This window comes from Lagopus leucura, unplaced genomic scaffold, assembly GCF_019238085.1.
Source record: "Lagopus leucura isolate 7727_CA_CO unplaced genomic scaffold, USGS_WTPT01 Super-Scaffold_100029, whole genome shotgun sequence".
NCBI lineage: Eukaryota > Metazoa > Chordata > Aves > Galliformes > Phasianidae > Lagopus > Lagopus leucura.
Window position 1 is genome coordinate 238218 of NW_024962280.1, and position 16080 is coordinate 254297.

Here is a 16080-nt window from a genome sequence, read left to right on the forward strand (position 1 = left end):
CTCGGTCGGGATCCCCGCGGAAGGCGGCGGCGGCGTTCCCCTCCTGCGCGGCGATTCCCGCGCGTGAGGCAGCGTCCTACAGCCGCCGCGTGCCAACAGCTGCCTCTCGCGTCGGAGTCGCCGTTACGCATTACTTTCTGCGTCGGCGACGGAGCGCGTTTCAGCCCGTGCCACATCGCCCGTATCGCCGCAGCCGCACAGCTCCCGCCCAGCAGCACGCGGCCGGCGCTGCCGCCCGGCTCTGAGCGCGCGCCGTGCACGTGGGACGGAGGCGGCGCCGCTCACCGCACCGCGCTGCAGGCCGGCGCGAGGCCGCGCGATCGCTTCCGGGCCCGGGGATTCCAGCCTTCGATTTGCGCCCCGCTGACCGCGGCCTCGCACGGAGCTGCAGACGGGAGCGAACGCTGCGCCGCTCACATGGTTGTCCCGCGCTGCCGGGTGTTCCCACGTACGTCGTCCCCCGCTCGAGATTTTAGTGCCGCTGGAATCGCGTCGCTTTCTCACTGCAATACAAATTTGTTGCGAGGTCGTTCGCTGCGTCGCTGCGCGCAGTAACAGTATCGGCTTCTGTACTCAGTTCAGAAGCTGCCAGCACCGAATGTTCCTAAAGATGAAGAGGCTCCAACCTCGGGCCCCATCAGAGGCCGCCCCGTGCGCTGCAGCAGCCGCCGGGATGCAGCTGTGCAGCAGGCATTGCTCGGGCTGTCGGCTGCAGGGCGTCACGGAGCTGTCCTCGCAGCGCAGCTCCTCCTGCTCTCTTCAGCTGCATTTGCCCGGTATTTAATACCACATCACTGCAAAGCGACCTCACAGCTGATCGCTGAAGGAACCGTTGGCTACAGAGCTTTCCCACCCTTACCGTAGACCAGCCCTATTCTCGGTGCTGTCACTTTTAGCACAGAGCGCCCCCAGCACACTTCGATTTAAATCCAACAGCCCTTCTCAAGGGGCAAAATACCGAACTGCCATTACTGCCAGAGGCACCGTTGGCACTGTTTCTCTCGGACAAGGATTGCTGCTTGTGCTGCAATTGCAACAAAGCAGCAACTGCATGTCTTTTATGCATGACTTAACATGGTCCTGTTTTTCCAAACCCAGCAATACTGCGGGTATGAGAGCATGCTGACCTGCACGAGCAAAGCTGCAGAACTGTTGATGTATTCTGTATTTGTACCCAAGTGAGTCTTCTACAAGGATGGCCTTCAGCAGAACTGGGCCCATGGAGGTCAGAGGTCAGCACGGCCCATTCTGACACCCCACTGTTCTGACCCAACTGCAGCGTCCAAGCAATGCTGGGCAGAAATGGGCACCCCCAGCACTGAAGGCAGCCCCCAGAGATCCCTTCACCAACACCCAGGGTCCCCCCACAACACTCGGGGTGAAGTGGCCCACGTAACACACAGAAGACAACACTTTGCCAACCTCAGAATTAACTCACATTTGAGAAGAACTTTATTTAAAATCAGAGGTTATACAGACTTCCCCTCCCCCATTGATTACAAAATATGAGCTTCCAAGAATAAGGAATGTCGTTGCGTTGCACAGCCTGGTTCTGGAGCATGGCCTGGGCCACACCACTTTACACCACTTCCAATGATTCCAGATGGAAATACAACAACCAGCAAAAAGTCTGCTCCTTCACAGCTACAGGACATGAAATTCAACCCTATAGAAAGTTGTATCTATTACTACTAATGTAACCAGATTTTAAATGTCTTCTAAGAAACCTGAAAAAAAGAAATCTTGCTTTAGCAACTGCATGCAACAGCAGACCTATTTCAGACCGCTTTGTTTACCACAACAGACAGTAGGGAGAGCCTCATGGAGCTGAGGCCATCAGCAATAAGGAATGATCAACAGCAGCACTTTCCATTGTGATTTAAGTTACATTCTTCTATACAGGTAAGGAGGGTTTGGTTTCTGCTTTTCAGCACTACTAATAAGGAACTGCAATCATCCTGAGGGAGGCAGCTTAGCACTGGATCCATTGCTGGATGACACATCAAGGTGAAAGCAGGATTTACCTTAAATACAATTAGAATATATATTGCGAGACATACTATACTGTGCTGATACTGCACACCGAAGCAAAACTGCGGGTCGGAGGGGCAGGGTCCCCGGTACCTGCACAAGGCATCCCTATCCCCACACAGCATTTTAGGACCAAAGCCCACAACTCGGTGGGAGGTTTCCAAGACGTGCATGCAGCGCCGCTGCAGCCCAATTCCAGGAGCAGCCTGGGAGCGTGTGTCCTCGGGGACGAACAGTTTGTGGCAGCCCCACAATGGGCAATGTTGAGAAGGGCTGCTGCCCGGCCATGCCAGCTCGCGGGCAGGGAACGCACCCCAGCTCTACACAAACAGGCATTCGTATGGGGTACGACGGGAAGCACGGGGTGAGGTTATCTAATGCAGTACGAGCCCGAGGGCGAACGCGGTGCCACACGCTGCAGCTCTGCCCCGCACACCGCGCTGAGCTGCACGGCGCCGGCCGCTCGCCAGCAGCGCGCTCTGTGTCGGTGCTCCGACTGCCACTGAAATCCCGGCTGCGGTTTCAAACAGAGCCGTTTCTGGCGGCCCGGCGGCTCGTGCGGATGTGGGAGCGGTGCTCACGGTGGGCGTCAGTCCCCGGGAACCCGCACTGCACAGTCTGACATGTTACGTGAGCACGGAGATACGTTGCTGAATAAGCAGGTCCACGATTGGGGCTCAACAACATAACTTTATTGCTGTGTACATGTGGTGCTGCTCAAGGCACTGTGGCACGGACTGGGACGCTCGGAATGGCGGCGAAGGGCCTGGAATGCGCGGCGGGGCGGGGGCTCACATGCCCATGCGGATGCTCTGGATGATCTGGAAGATGGCTGCAAGAGAGGGGGCGCTCAGCGGGGCCGCGGGGCGGGGCGGGGCGCGGGGCGCGGGGCTCACCTGATCCGCAGACCACGAAGATGAACAGCGCCAGCAGCCAGGGCCCGACCGACGCCTTCTCCTCCGGGGCCGTCCTCTGCGGGCACAGCATCGCGTCACGCGCCGCCCCGCGCCTACCCGCGCCGCCCCCGGCCCCGGCCCCGGCCCCACGCACCGAGGTCTTGGCGACGTTCCCGCGCTGCGTGATGTTCTTGCTGTGCTTCTCGTTGGCCATGCGGATGCGCTGCTTGGCCACCATGGTGCGGCCGCGCCGGGCCGGGCCGGGACCGCTCCGCTCCGCTCTCTGCGCCGCGTCAGCACCGCGCGGCGCCGCCCGCCGGAAGCCGTCACGCCGGGCGCCGCCCGCCGCCAACCCGTGCCGCCCGCCGGCAGCGCTTCCGGGGCGGCAGGCGGAAGCGGCCTCTCCGCGTCACGTGACCGGCGGTACCTCTCGCGCCGCGCGACGTGGAGCTGCAAGGGGCGGCCGCGCCGCCACTCACCCGGAAGTAGAAGCACCGCCAAGATGGCGCCGCCCGCGCCGCTGCTGGCAGGTGGGCGCCGCGCCGGGCGGGGGGGCTCCGAGGACGGCGCCGGGCTCTGCCCTCCCGCCTGCCGAGGTCGAGTCCCGCCGGCGATGCCGCCGCTCCGTCCCTGTCCTCCCGTCCCGCTGCGGAGGCGGCTGTGGCGGACGGGGTCTGGAGCTCGGCGGGACCCGGGCGGGCGTTCGGCCACGGGCCTGGGCTCACGTCGTTCTCTCGGCGGCGGCCGAGGGCAGGCGGCAGCGTTCCGCCGTGCTCCGGACGCCGAAGCGGTCGCCGCTGTCCGCGGAACGCCCGGGCGGAGCTCGGCCGCGCTGCGCGGCGGTAACGCGCGGACGGGCTGCGGTGACGGCGCTCCGTGTCACGTCTGCCCCTGCTTCAGTCTGGCGGTCAGCGTGCGTGAGGCCAGAACGTTCCTTATGAACTTTAGTCGCTTTGTTAACTCTAAAACGCGAAAAAGGGGAGAGATTTCAGCGAAATGAGGTTAAAGTTTGGCTTTGGACGGTTCTGAGAATTTGCAGTGGGTGCGTGTTTGTTTCCTCTTTCAGTGCGGGGCTCCGAAGGGCTCTTCATGGTGAACGGGCCGCCCAGCTTCACAGAGAGCACAGTGTTCCAAAGGTACCGTGCTGCACGGCCGTCTGCTCCGCTGGCAGGCGTCACCAGGCATGGAGAGGTGGAAGGAACCCGAAGGCCCACTGTTGGGCTGATGTCTGGCTTTCAGGTTTTTTTGCTGAGATGTAAACGTAGACTCCAGAATTGAAAAATGTGTAAATAAGTGAACTTTTCCATACCTACAGTTGTTCAGAAAGCTGCTTCTGAAAGCTTTGCCTTGGCCTGACTCCAAATGTGAAAATGACTGAGCAATTAGAATGGAACAGCTCAGTTGGAAGGGACCATCAATGGTGCTACAGCTCAGCTGTGCTCTTTCTGTTACGAAGCGTGATTCTGGACTACGAGACAAAAATTGTTGTGGTGTTTTGATTTTTAAAAATACTTTAACTTATGCAACGCATTTGAATACTAACGTGCATTTCTTATTTCTTTAGGGACTTTGGAAAAAATTGCAAAGCTGTTGCTTTTAGCAAGGACGGTTCCCTCTTTGCCTGGTGCAATGGAGAAAGGTTGGTGCATTTTATGATGCTAGTCAATTTATATGAAGTAAACTGGGTCAATTTTTGCCATATTTACCTTGTTTATGTGAAGGCTGTTGAAGCAGTGGCTTTATTTTATAAATAGTAAATGAAATACTCGCTGTTTTTTTCATATTTGTAATGCACACACTCCCCTGTAACCTGGATCTGCTTTAGTTGTTTTGCTTTGTGGATTTTTTGTCCTATTTCCCAGCACAGCACTGTTTGGTTTTCTGCCATTAGTCCAAGTAGCACAACCTTGCTGCTGGTTGATTTTTTTTCCTCCATGACAGTGTGTTCTGACATGCAGTGAGTGCTGGGCTGCGGTTTAGCTGTGGAGGTGGAATGTTTTTCAATGTGTTATGAAGAAATTTGAAAATCTGCTGTATCACACCTGAACTGTTAATGAAGTTCATCCTGCGTATTTTTATTCAGTTAGAAGATCTTTAGCCTCTTCTGTGGAAGCATGGATGGAATCTCTGTGGATGGAGCATACCTTGCACTGGCTCAGAGTCAAAATGTTGCATATTGAAGTACAGGATACACTTTGACCAGAGCTTTCACGTTGTCAGTTTCTGTTTTGCTTGGGTGTCTGGTTTTAAAATATGTTCCTTCAAAAATTTAGTAAAAGCAGGAGGAGAAAACAGGTCTTCTAATTTTGTATCATTGGAGCAGAACCAAATACATGAAAAGTTACCTTGGCAATTATCTCATCTAAGCATGTTTCATTGAAATACTGTCTTTTGGTTCCAGAGTAAATATTGTTAACGTCACCAGTGCAGGACTGCTGCGTTCCTTTGATCTTCCGAAGGCAGTTTGTCTTGAATTCTCACCAAAGAATAACATTCTGGCAACGTGGCAGGCCTATTCAGGTGAGCATTTACCTGCTACAAAGGTATGCAGGGTAAATGAGTATTTTAATGTCATTTAATTACATTACTTGATTTACCATTGTGGCACTTTCACTGGTTGAAGGAGCAACATGGAAAACATTCAGAAAATGGCTTGGTTGTTGAAATGTATAGGAAAGGAGGGGAGGAGTAAGAGCCTCCAAAAGCATCTGGTGTTGAGCACTCTCACAAACCAGTGTGTGTGCACTGTCACTCTGTTAAGTGGGTGGAGTGTTTCCAGCAAATGCCAACGGGACGCTTCGACAAGATGCTGTTCCAGCAGTTTGTAATGTGTAGACAAATGAGGAGTTGTCTCTGAGTAGTTACATCCCCCTCTGGACACAGGCAACATAAACATCTATTCTCTCCTCTATCCTTTGTGTGGAGTTTGTTCCTAATTCAGATAAGCCACAGATTTATCGAAGCTGATGTCTGATGTGTGTGGTGTGAATGCTGTCTGTAAGTGGAAGGGTTGCTGTAAGGTAAGGGGGTAGGGTGTGCTGTGGCGTGGGATGCCTGGTGTGCTGCTGGCTGGTACTGCTGCAGGACAGATGCTGGCTGTGGGCTCACAGAGGTACGTTAGGAGGTGTGTAAATGGATGTCCTGCGGCCAGTGGTAATGGGCTTGTGATGGAGTCCCTGCACCTCTGAATGCTAGTTCCTTCTGCAGGCTGCAAGACTGGAAGATACTATCAGGTAAAGCAATTAACATCCTAGAGCTTAGCATGAGAGGAAGAGGGATGTTTCTTGTTAGAAGTTTGGTTGCTTGTAGAGTCACGAGTTGGAAACATCAGGATTCAAGCAGGTTTATTCCCAGGAGACCACGGCTTCAGTGCAGTGTTTTTGTTGCAGCTGCCAAAGATGGCACAGCAGGGGCACCCAACCTGCAACTTCATGATGTGAAAACTGGAAAGTGTTTGAAGTCTTTCATCCAGAAAAAGATGCAGAACTGGTAAGTAACATTTCTAGGTGTTAACTGCTTGCAGACTCTGATACAGGCGAATAAATACAAGTTCTAGTGTTGTGTTGGCTTTCAGAATGTTGTCTGCTGAAAGCAATAACTGTGCTTATCAGTACTTCTTGCTCAGCTCCTGTTGTTCATTCCTTCGTGTAAACCCACTCTCTTTTTGCACGAGAGAGAAGGACGGTGAGACAGTGTTGTTTATCTGTCTGAAGTGTATTGTGCTGGAACTTGTTGGCTTTAAAAATGGAGGAGAAAAATACCTGAGATTGCTGAAGATGAGTGCTGTTCACTTTTTCTTTTTTTTTTAATTATTGTTATTTAAATGTAGGTGTCCCTGCTGGGCAGATGATGAAAGTATTTGTGCTCGGAACGTGAACAATGAAGTGCACTTCTTTGAGAACAACAACTTCAGTAAGCAAGTATTTCTATGAGTGCCATTGTGTTCCATATAGGCCTCTCTTTTTTTTCCCCCTACTTTTTTCTCATTTGCTTTTAATTTTGTGTATTCCATTTTAGTTCTGGAAACTCAGAATCACTGTATTTTAATTTAGTATATTTTCTTTATTGTTTGTTTTTCTTTTCATTAATTTATCTGCTTCAAATGCACTTTCAAATAAGAAAGCCTGATTTACAGGAACGAAGGAAAACTGCTGAGGAGAAGGATGGGCTGTGGGGCTTCTGTAATCGGCTGTTTTTCTTACAACAGAATTTCTGTTTAAAAAGTGCATGTGTGTGTGGGTGTGTGTGTGCATAGCCTTGTGAGAGTTTCTTGAGCATTAGTCCCAGTGTTGGTAACGACACTGAGCTTTCTGTTGTGATTTGCCAGAGGAGAGGGATTTCAGAAAGCAGTCACAAGTGCTTTGTTTCTTTACCACGACTGGTTTATTCCGCAGAACCATTCCTGTACAAAGATTCTTTCCATTTTCTTCTCAACAGAAAAAAATACCACAGAGCCTGGTAGTCATTATGCACAATGAACTACTTTCATACTCCTGGAGTATTTCATATGCTGAACTTGCACATTAATTCTTCCCCCCATCCTCACTTCTGGCCGTTGTGTGCAGAAATCAGACTGTTAAGAATGCTATTTTCCCAGCGCAGTCCATGTACAATAAATTATTATTCCAGCTATGCACTTCTTTGTAATTTAGTTACAAAATCGGTGTCAAACTCCCATTTCTGTGTCTCTCTGTGGGACGTAGACGTGGTGCTAGCCATTAATGTCCCTGCAGCGCCTCGCAAGACGCCCATAGCCCTGATGCCGTTCTGACAAACGCTGCGTTCTTCTTTAGCCTCTCCAGGGCAGCAGCAGTGTTGTTCTTTCTCCCCTCATCCCGCATTAAAGCAGCGATTTATTTTTTTCCTCTGGTGTCTGAAGACACCCACGTCCCCTCAGCTCCCTTCTCACTCTGTACCAGGGAAGCATGTGTCGTCTCTGTAGCGTGAGCCCTGCTGGTCAGCCCCAGCTTCCTTGCTACAATCAGTTGTGAGTTGGTGTTGCTTCTTCACTTTTTAAGAGTTGGCAAGGTGTAATTCCTGTGAGCTGTTATGTAGAGGAGCAACGTTCAGTGCAGAGCAGCCTTTGTGAAGGCCTCCTGTCAGGAGGAGTCAGCCAGTGAAGTTGAGTGGAGAATCCCTGACTGTAATGGTGTGTGTTGTCTGCATGTGATGCTGCCTCCTATGAAGGCAGCACGGAGAAGATGAAGGGAACTGTTTGCTTAAAACACAGGCTGTCTGCAATTAGGGTTCAGAGCCTTTCTTGTTGTTTGAACTTCTAAATACTCGATTTCAAAGCTAGGCTTGGTTTGAGTTGTTTTTGTAAATAAAACTAGCCAGACCTCCAGTTTGATGGAATGGGAAGGTAATGGTTGTTTGTCTTTATATCAAACTTTTGTTATCCATGACAGAGGCTCATGAGAAAGTATTGCTGAGTATTCCAGGCTGCTCTTTGATGTCATCACACCTGTAACTTCTTTTTTTTGCAGATACTATTGCAAATAAGCTTCATTTGCAAAAGGTTAATGATTTTGTGTTATCGCCAGGAGCGCAGCCAACCAAGGTACTGCTGTGGTTTGTTTCCAATTTTTTCATGGTTTTCTTCAAACATTACTGTTATTTTGGTGTGGTGTACTGGTATGAGTAGAGCTCGTGCTACCAAGAATTTAATCTGCAATAAAATCTCCTTGCTTTGTTTTAGGTTGCTGTGTATGTTCCAGGCAGTAAAGGTGCACCATCATTTGTTAGGCTCTATCAGTATCCCAATTTTGGTGGACCTCAATCTGCACTGGCCAATAAGAGTTTCTTTAAAGCTGACAAGGTGACAATGCTATGGAACAAAAAAGGTATTCAATCACTTTGTGAGTTCTACATTAATTTTCATGTGTAGATAAATACTGAAGACAGTCATTGCTGCCAATGCAGCGTTAAGGTTGCAGTTCTGAATTACCATGCAGTGCTCAGAACTTTTCCACGCTGACTTCTGACACAAGATCTTTTTGTCCCTTACTGTATCATACAGAGTATTCTATGCTCTAGGAAATTCAGGAATTGAATTGCAAATCCAAATTGAGTTTTGCATTCTGTAGTAATGCATGTAAGCCGTAAACATAAGGTTATGCGTTGATACAATTTTTACTCTGTAAAACCATGGATACACAGACCTACCACGACTGGGATGCGTAGCACAGTCCTCTGCATGCTCTGCTGTTTGTGAGCGCTGAGCTGATGCAGAGTAATACTGCCCCACCTCCCCCCCCACGTGCACCTGTTTTACTGCAGCCGTGTTGTTTGGGATCAGGGAAGGGATCACGTGGCCCCGTGCGTCTGTCCCTGACAGGTGGCACACAAAAGCTGTTGGTGAAGCATTTCATTGTAATGCTTGTTTCTGTCTTAGATGGAAAGCCTAAGACACTGGTGCTGCTGTTGAACATCTTTTAATGAAAGCACGTTCATTTCCTCATAATTCAGCAGCGATTCAGCTTACGCTCTCCTCAGACGGGAAGGATATTAGTTTGGTTTGGGTTAATGTTCAGGAGGAGTTTGAGAGGAGAATGAGAACAGTGCTGCCATGCAGGCAACTAATTGTAAAACCCACTGTCAGACTAATTTCTCTTTGTGCGTGGTAGCTTGTGTAAAAGCTAATGTAATATTCAGCAATTGTACTGATGACTGTGTGTGTTCTGCAGCCACTGCTGTGCTGGTCATAGCCAGCACTGACGTGGACAAAACAGGTGCTTCGTACTACGGAGAGCAAACTCTGCACTACATTGCAACAAATGGGGAGAGTGCCATCGTACAACTACGTGAGTGGCTCTCGGGTGTTTCTCATTGCACTGTAGCTCTCAGCAGTGGGAACTGCTGTTTCACCAGCTTCTACTGATTAAAGTATGCGAGTAATTCCGGTGTGAGGCTGCACAGGAGCAGAACTGTGTTTGTTTGCCGAGGAAAGATCTGGGCAGTGGAGCCAGCTTAATGTTTGTGAATCTGAAACGTTGAATAGTTCTAGGTAGGGTTTTAGACATGCAATCGATTGTTACTCAAAACAGTGAGAGCACTTTTTAAAGTATATTGGAAAACAGAGGTTCTGCATCTTGTTTAGTAAAACAGAAGTAGTTTTGTGATGTAAAAATGATACAGTGGGAGAAGCAAGAAGCCATTCTTAATTTCAGTGTTTCATTTGAACTGACTACGTTCGTTAATCTCCTGTGTGGTATTTTTTCATCATCCAGCTGCTTTTGAGGTCCAGTTTGGAAGTATTTTCCATGCTATCATTGTCAGAGGATTTTTCATTTTTGAACAGAATGTGCTCATGCTGCAGCCTTTGCCTTAACTGTTGAAGCCCATGAAAAGCTGCTTTAATCCCCTCCAGCTGCTTACTGTCATGAGTTAATTTTCTTTCAGACTTCCATTTCTGCAGTTGCAGTGGGATAATGTCACCTAAAAAGTTTTCAAAAGGGAAAGCACACAGGGAGTGCAATTGCACGGCTGAAAGATAACGAGGTTCCCAAAGATAATGAGGCTTCAGAATAATGAGAATGAACCAGTTTGGTATTCTGAGTCAATGTTCCAATTAAGGATTACCTTTGGTGCACTTGGTGCTTACCTGAAACGTAGGTAAATGTATCCAGATTACAGAATGTGATTATGGGGACCCTGCACGCCTTACATGAATCGCAGTTGTTAATCCATTGTTTGTAAATCTCCTGGTGTTCTAACTCCAGAATAGCTTCCAATAGAATTGTGTTTTCATGAATATGTGTAAAACCATGGGTTTTTTTTTTTTTTGTCCTCTCCCACTTTAAAGTCCATCTTATGAAATACCGCACGTGGCCATGGTGCAAAGGTGACCTAAATCAATTCTTCAAGCTCTCAAAGCTGAGCTGTGCAATATTTCTTGAAGTCAAAGAAGAGAAACTAGTATCCAGCTGGTATAAAACTCCTGTTTTTGCAGGTTTCCAGTGGGACGGTTTGAGGAGGTCCTGAGATAACATACTTGAGTAGCAAGGAAAAATAAAAGGGATTTTTTTTACTTGAGAAAGTGTGCTTACTGTTAAAGTGCCGCTGCTGACCCTACAGAGGTAATTTGGAATGGTAGCAGTTATTGTTGCAAACCTTAATGAAAATCATGAGAATGTAATGTTGTTTGTTTCCACCACTACTGTTAGTGTAACTCATTTCCAGTCAGTAATTAAATTATAGGATTTTAGCAGAGTATGAAGATAAGAATCACTGATAGCTTTTCAGTACAAGTGAAAATAATATAATCTCATAACAACGGCTGCATGTTTTCCTTTTCCTTTAGCAAAAAATGGTCCTATTTATGATGTTGTTTGGAACCCCAATTCTGTCGAGTTTTGTGCTGTGTATGGTTTTATGCCTGCCAAAGCAACAGTTTTTAATCTGAAATGTGACCCTGTGTTTGATTTTGGAACCGGTCCTCGCAATGCTGCCTACTACAGCCCCCATGGACACATCCTGGTACTAGCAGGATTTGGAAATCTCAGGGGACAGATGGAAGTGTGGGACGTTAAAAACTACAAACTCATTTCCAAGCCGGTAGCCTCCGATTCCACCTATTTTGCCTGGTGCCCTGATGGGGAGCACATCGTAACAGCCACGTGCGCCCCCCGGCTGCGGGTCAGCAACGGCTATAAGATATGGCACTACACTGGCTCCGTTTTACACAGCTATGAAGTTCCATCAAATGAGGAAATGTGGCAAGTTTCCTGGCAGCCCTTTTTGGATGGAGTGTTCCCAGTGAAAGCAGTGAAATACCAGGCAGTCCCGAGTGAACTGCCGAGTGCTGAGCCCAAACCTGCTCAAGCGTACAGACCTCCGGCCTTGAGAAACAAACCTGTCACAAGTTCCAAGCTCGTAAGTAGATTGTTTCGTGTGTACTTTAAGCTTTTTAGCTGTGTTCGTTGTGTTGCCCGCCTTTGGAAGCTTGGCCTCAAATACGTCTTTATTTTTAACGAGAGACATTAGAAGAGTAACTGGGCAAGGAATGCTATGGGGCTTTTCTAGAGGCTTTCTTGATAATCCTCTTTGACTGACGCTTTGTTCCCTGTTTGAAAGAATTTATTCTAGAAAAATAAATTTCTTGGGAGAGGGAGGAGAAAAAACAGAAGACGAAACAGTCACCCTTCCCTCACCTCCTAGAAAAACCTACCTAAATAGCAACAACAACAAAACTAACCCAGCAACCCGGTTTTCTTTTCTTACCCTGTGATTTTCTGTGCAGCATGAGGACGAGCCACCTCAGAATATGAAACCACAGTCAGGAAGCAGTGAAAAGCCACTGTCTAAAACAGCTCTGAAAAACCAAAAGAAACATGAAGCAAAGAAAGCTGCTAAACAGGTACAGCAAAAGCTATTCTTTCAAGGATAACGTTAAATCAGCCTTCACAGTGACACTGGTCAGTCTCAGAGTAACGATATCAGTTGCTCCGAAAGCCATCTGCGATTTTGTGAAAGCGATCTTGTGGGGTGGGTGGTCTGTTTCAACTGGACAGAGGCAGATGTAAAAGGATGACCTAAGGACAGCTGTGGTTAGTCATGCTGTAAATGTTAACTGAAACAAATGTTCAGATGGCATAACTGTGCGTTTTCACCTTCTGGCAATGCACAAGCTTCCGTCCAGACTGGGAAGGTGGGAATGGCCTTTCCCTGCAGGTCAGGGCTATGGTGGGTTACCAGGGCAGACCAGAGAGCTCTGTTCTTCTGTTTCACCCCTTTGCTTGCTGTTCTTCAGCTAAACAGATAAAAATCACCTGCAATTTTTATACAAAGTTCTTAATTAACATAAAAGGTTGGGTTTTTACGTTTCTTACACCACTTTAGAGCTCTTTCTTTATCTTCAGAGTTAATGACCCATCAGACTATAAATTGTGTTTGTCCCATCACCCTTACTGATGTTTTCCCATGCTATGTATGGTGGTTGTCTACAGGAAGTAGAATTTAAACAGGAAACAATGTGAATGACATTCCAAGAAGAGCCATGACCTCTGTAAGATGTAGCACAAAACATCACAGCAAGTCAATTACAAATTTTGGAGAATACTAGCAAATCAGAGAAGGAAGAAATATTAAATAGATTAATTCAGATGATTGAAAAGATTTGTCAGGTCCGTTGTAATCTGTAGATAGTGTGATATATGTTTTTAAACTTACAGGAGGCCAAAACTGATTGCGGTCAGGACTGCACACAGTCTTCAGCATCACAGAATACACCACGAAGTGCTGTGCCTGTTGTGACATCAGGAGATCCTGAAATTGACAAGAAAATAAAGAATTTAAAAAAGGTAAGGGGGCTTTCTTTTAATTTAAGAACAACGTATTTCTCTAAGAGATGGTCTGTAAGATCTAGTCTGAGTGTAATGTGACTTGAGCTCAGTAGGAAGCATTTACATAGATGGTAATTCACTGAATTTGTCCACCAACTTTCTTTGCTTTTCCACCTTGTAAAATAGTAGAAGTCATCATTTTCTATGTCTCCGAAAGCTCTTGCCAGCCTAGACAGTAAAGAAGCTGCTCAAAAGTGCATGGAAGAGCATTCCAGTATGCTGTTACAAATACTGTTGCACGTGCAACAGAATCCTCACAAGTGAGAGGGAAGAGCTTAACTGTGCTTATTCTTTAAAAGCACCTGTATGAGGTTCCTGTTCTTGGTCTGCTTTCACCAGCCCCAAAGGGAACCTGCTTTGATTCTAAGCAAGACAGATCCTCTTCTTCCTCTAATCTCTAAGGGATTTTTTGTTTTGTCCTTGAGAAAAAGAGAGCATATTTCTAAGTGGTTTTGAATCTCCAATCTGAGAAGGAAACTATGCTGTATGGTTTTGAATTTCTTCCCTAACTTCTGAGCAGGATGAGTGCAAGGTTTACTGCCAGTCTTGGAAATTCTCAAATGTAAATGATTTCAAATTGGAAGTTGCTCTGTTCAGGCTAGAGAATCTTCTCTGTTCCTGTGAAATCCATCAGAGGTTTTTTCCTCTTGGCTGCCTCCTGCATTTCATGTTCTGATGGATGTTTCAGGCCTTCCAAAGAGAATGTGTGGTAAAGAGGAATAGTGATGGAGGCGTTGTTTCTGAAAACGGGTTTGGCCCTTCAGTCAGATGGTGCGTGGTGTTTTTCAGAAACAAGCATTCCTGTTCTTTAAGATGTCTTGTTCTTGGGGAAAAAAAAAAATAACTTACTAGTGGGGTATTCTGGAATGAGCATCTGGAGATGCTTAAAGGAAAAGTGCCTTCCGTACTCAGATCAGCCTCCTGGTAAATCTAGCAATTGCAAGTGCAGGAACATGTGTGACTCTTTCTGGTTTTGGCTTACTTATATATATATATATCTATATAATAAATATATAATAAATATATATTTTATTATATATTTATATTATATATATATATATTTTTTTTTTTACAGAAACTAAAGGCAATTGAGCAGCTGAAAGAGCAGGCAGCTGCTGGCAAACAGCTAGAGAAAAATCAGGTACTGTTAAGATTTGAACAGTTCACTAGTTCACTTGTTTTGTTTTGTTTTTTTTGCCCTTGCATTTCCTATAGTTCTTTGTGATGGTACTGCTTAAATTTTGAAAGATTTTGACCTGTTGCATTCTTTCAAATTCAAAATCAGAGATAAGCATTCAAAAGAATGCACAGAGCATACCTGCTGTTCATTTAGTTGGATCCCTACCTCTGTTTCTGACCACCCCCTTGACCTCAGTGAGGTGATACCCTGCATTCATTGTGTGGCCACCCGTGCTGTAACCACAACTTCAGTGTGTTATGTAAAATGCAATGCAAACACTGACAAAGAGTGCTAATGCAATGGCAAAACAAGTGTTTCATTGTCTTGGCCTTACAATGACCTTCTCTGGAAAAACCATGGACTTGCTTGAGCTTGTGGTATCTGACTTCTGGTCCTTTAAACAATTGGAAAAGGAGTTGGTCCACAGGAAGAACAAGTGAAGTGAAATCCTGCATCTTCAGAAAGAAAATACATACATTTTGTGTGTAGAGCACACACTGCTCTGTTTGTGGCAAGCTGTTTGCTCCTGTGTAAATTGTAATTCTCGTTTGCCATGTTTCCTCCCATTCTTTGCAAGTTAATCCATACAGCTGTGCTGGACAATGCGATGGGAGTGCAATGCATTAAAAACTCAGCTTTGGGTTCCCAACTGGGCTTCGGCTACAAAGAGAACCAGTAGGTGTCCTGTGCCATGACTTGCTGTGATAACCAAGTCGGCTAAATTAGGGCATACTCTGCCAGGGCCTGCAGGACTTGAAGATTGCTCTTTCCGTGCTGTTCTGCCTATTATCAAATAATCATGCAAAATCTGTATCAGGCTTTTCAGAGCAGTTAGGTAGTGATGCAGTGTCTGTTTCGTGTGGAGCTTTCAAAGTGGGCACCTGAATTGTGGCCGTGGGGGGGTGCTGCTGGGTGGGAAGGAGTGCAGGACCTTCACAGCTACTGCTGTTTGGGTTTCCTGTATGAGCTACAGCTGTTGGCACTGTGCTTGTTCTAGCTGGAGAAGATCCAGAAGGAAAGTGCTCTGCTCCAGGAATTGGAGGACCTGGAGCTGGGTCTGTGAAACTTCATGCGTGCTGTTAGCACAAATTCACCCAAAATGCAACGCGTATTGACTGGATCACCGTGAGAAGTTTCAACCGATGACTGAAGATGCTGAAGTTGACGGATTTGCTGCACGTTGGCCTTTTGAAAGCTTTCCCAAGGCGCTGTGTGAGGCGTGCTGTGCCAGCAGTGCTGCTGCCCCGCTCTGCCCTGGGAGCAGAGCCTGCCCGGCGCACAGCTGTATCCTGTTTGAAGAGAGGCGTTCTTTGTCGTTGGATGTAGATAAAAATAAAGAGCGTTTAATAGAAAAAGCGGTTCTGTTCTTCTGTGCCCGGGCAGAATTTGTACAGTGGCCGGCAGCAGTAACGCGGCGCTCCTCACTTCTCGGCGCTACGTCGTGGCGCAGCTCGCAGTCACGTCTGGTCACGGCTCACGGTGACCGCGCGCTTCCACGACGCGGAGGGGCTTAAACGGCGAGTCTTGCGCGAGACGGCTTCGGTCTGAGGGCGGAGCGGCTCGCCGGCCTTCCCGCGGGCTCACCGTGAGAAGTTTCAACCGATGACTTCAGCATCTTCAGTCATCGGTT

The 16080-nt window shown here is 47.5% G+C and overlaps 2 protein-coding genes across 2 annotated transcripts; one reads left to right on the top strand and one right to left on the bottom strand.

Annotated features, from left to right (window-relative positions):
- Positions 1 to 1429: 1429 nt before the first annotated feature.
- On the bottom strand, positions 1430 to 3229 carry SERP1 (stress associated endoplasmic reticulum protein 1). The gene is made up of 3 exons (XM_042881199.1): positions 3082 to 3229; positions 2928 to 3003; positions 1430 to 2863 (listed from the first exon to the last, which is right to left on the bottom strand). Exons 1-3 carry the CDS (start codon positions 3163 to 3165, stop codon positions 2823 to 2825), a joined length of 201 nt encoding a protein of 66 aa, XP_042737133.1. The 5' UTR covers positions 3166 to 3229; the 3' UTR covers positions 1430 to 2822.
- A 143-nt stretch (positions 3230 to 3372) lies between these two features.
- EIF2A (eukaryotic translation initiation factor 2A) lies at positions 3373 to 15805 on the top strand. The gene is made up of 14 exons (XM_042881230.1): positions 3373 to 3457; positions 3994 to 4063; positions 4492 to 4566; positions 5329 to 5447; positions 6317 to 6416; positions 6757 to 6839; positions 8414 to 8487; positions 8626 to 8770; positions 9614 to 9730; positions 11230 to 11801; positions 12169 to 12285; positions 13100 to 13228; positions 14346 to 14411; positions 15448 to 15805. Exons 1-14 carry the CDS (start codon positions 3430 to 3432, stop codon positions 15511 to 15513), a joined length of 1761 nt encoding a protein of 586 aa, XP_042737164.1. The 5' UTR covers positions 3373 to 3429; the 3' UTR covers positions 15514 to 15805.
- The last annotated feature ends 275 nt before the right edge of the window (positions 15806 to 16080 follow it).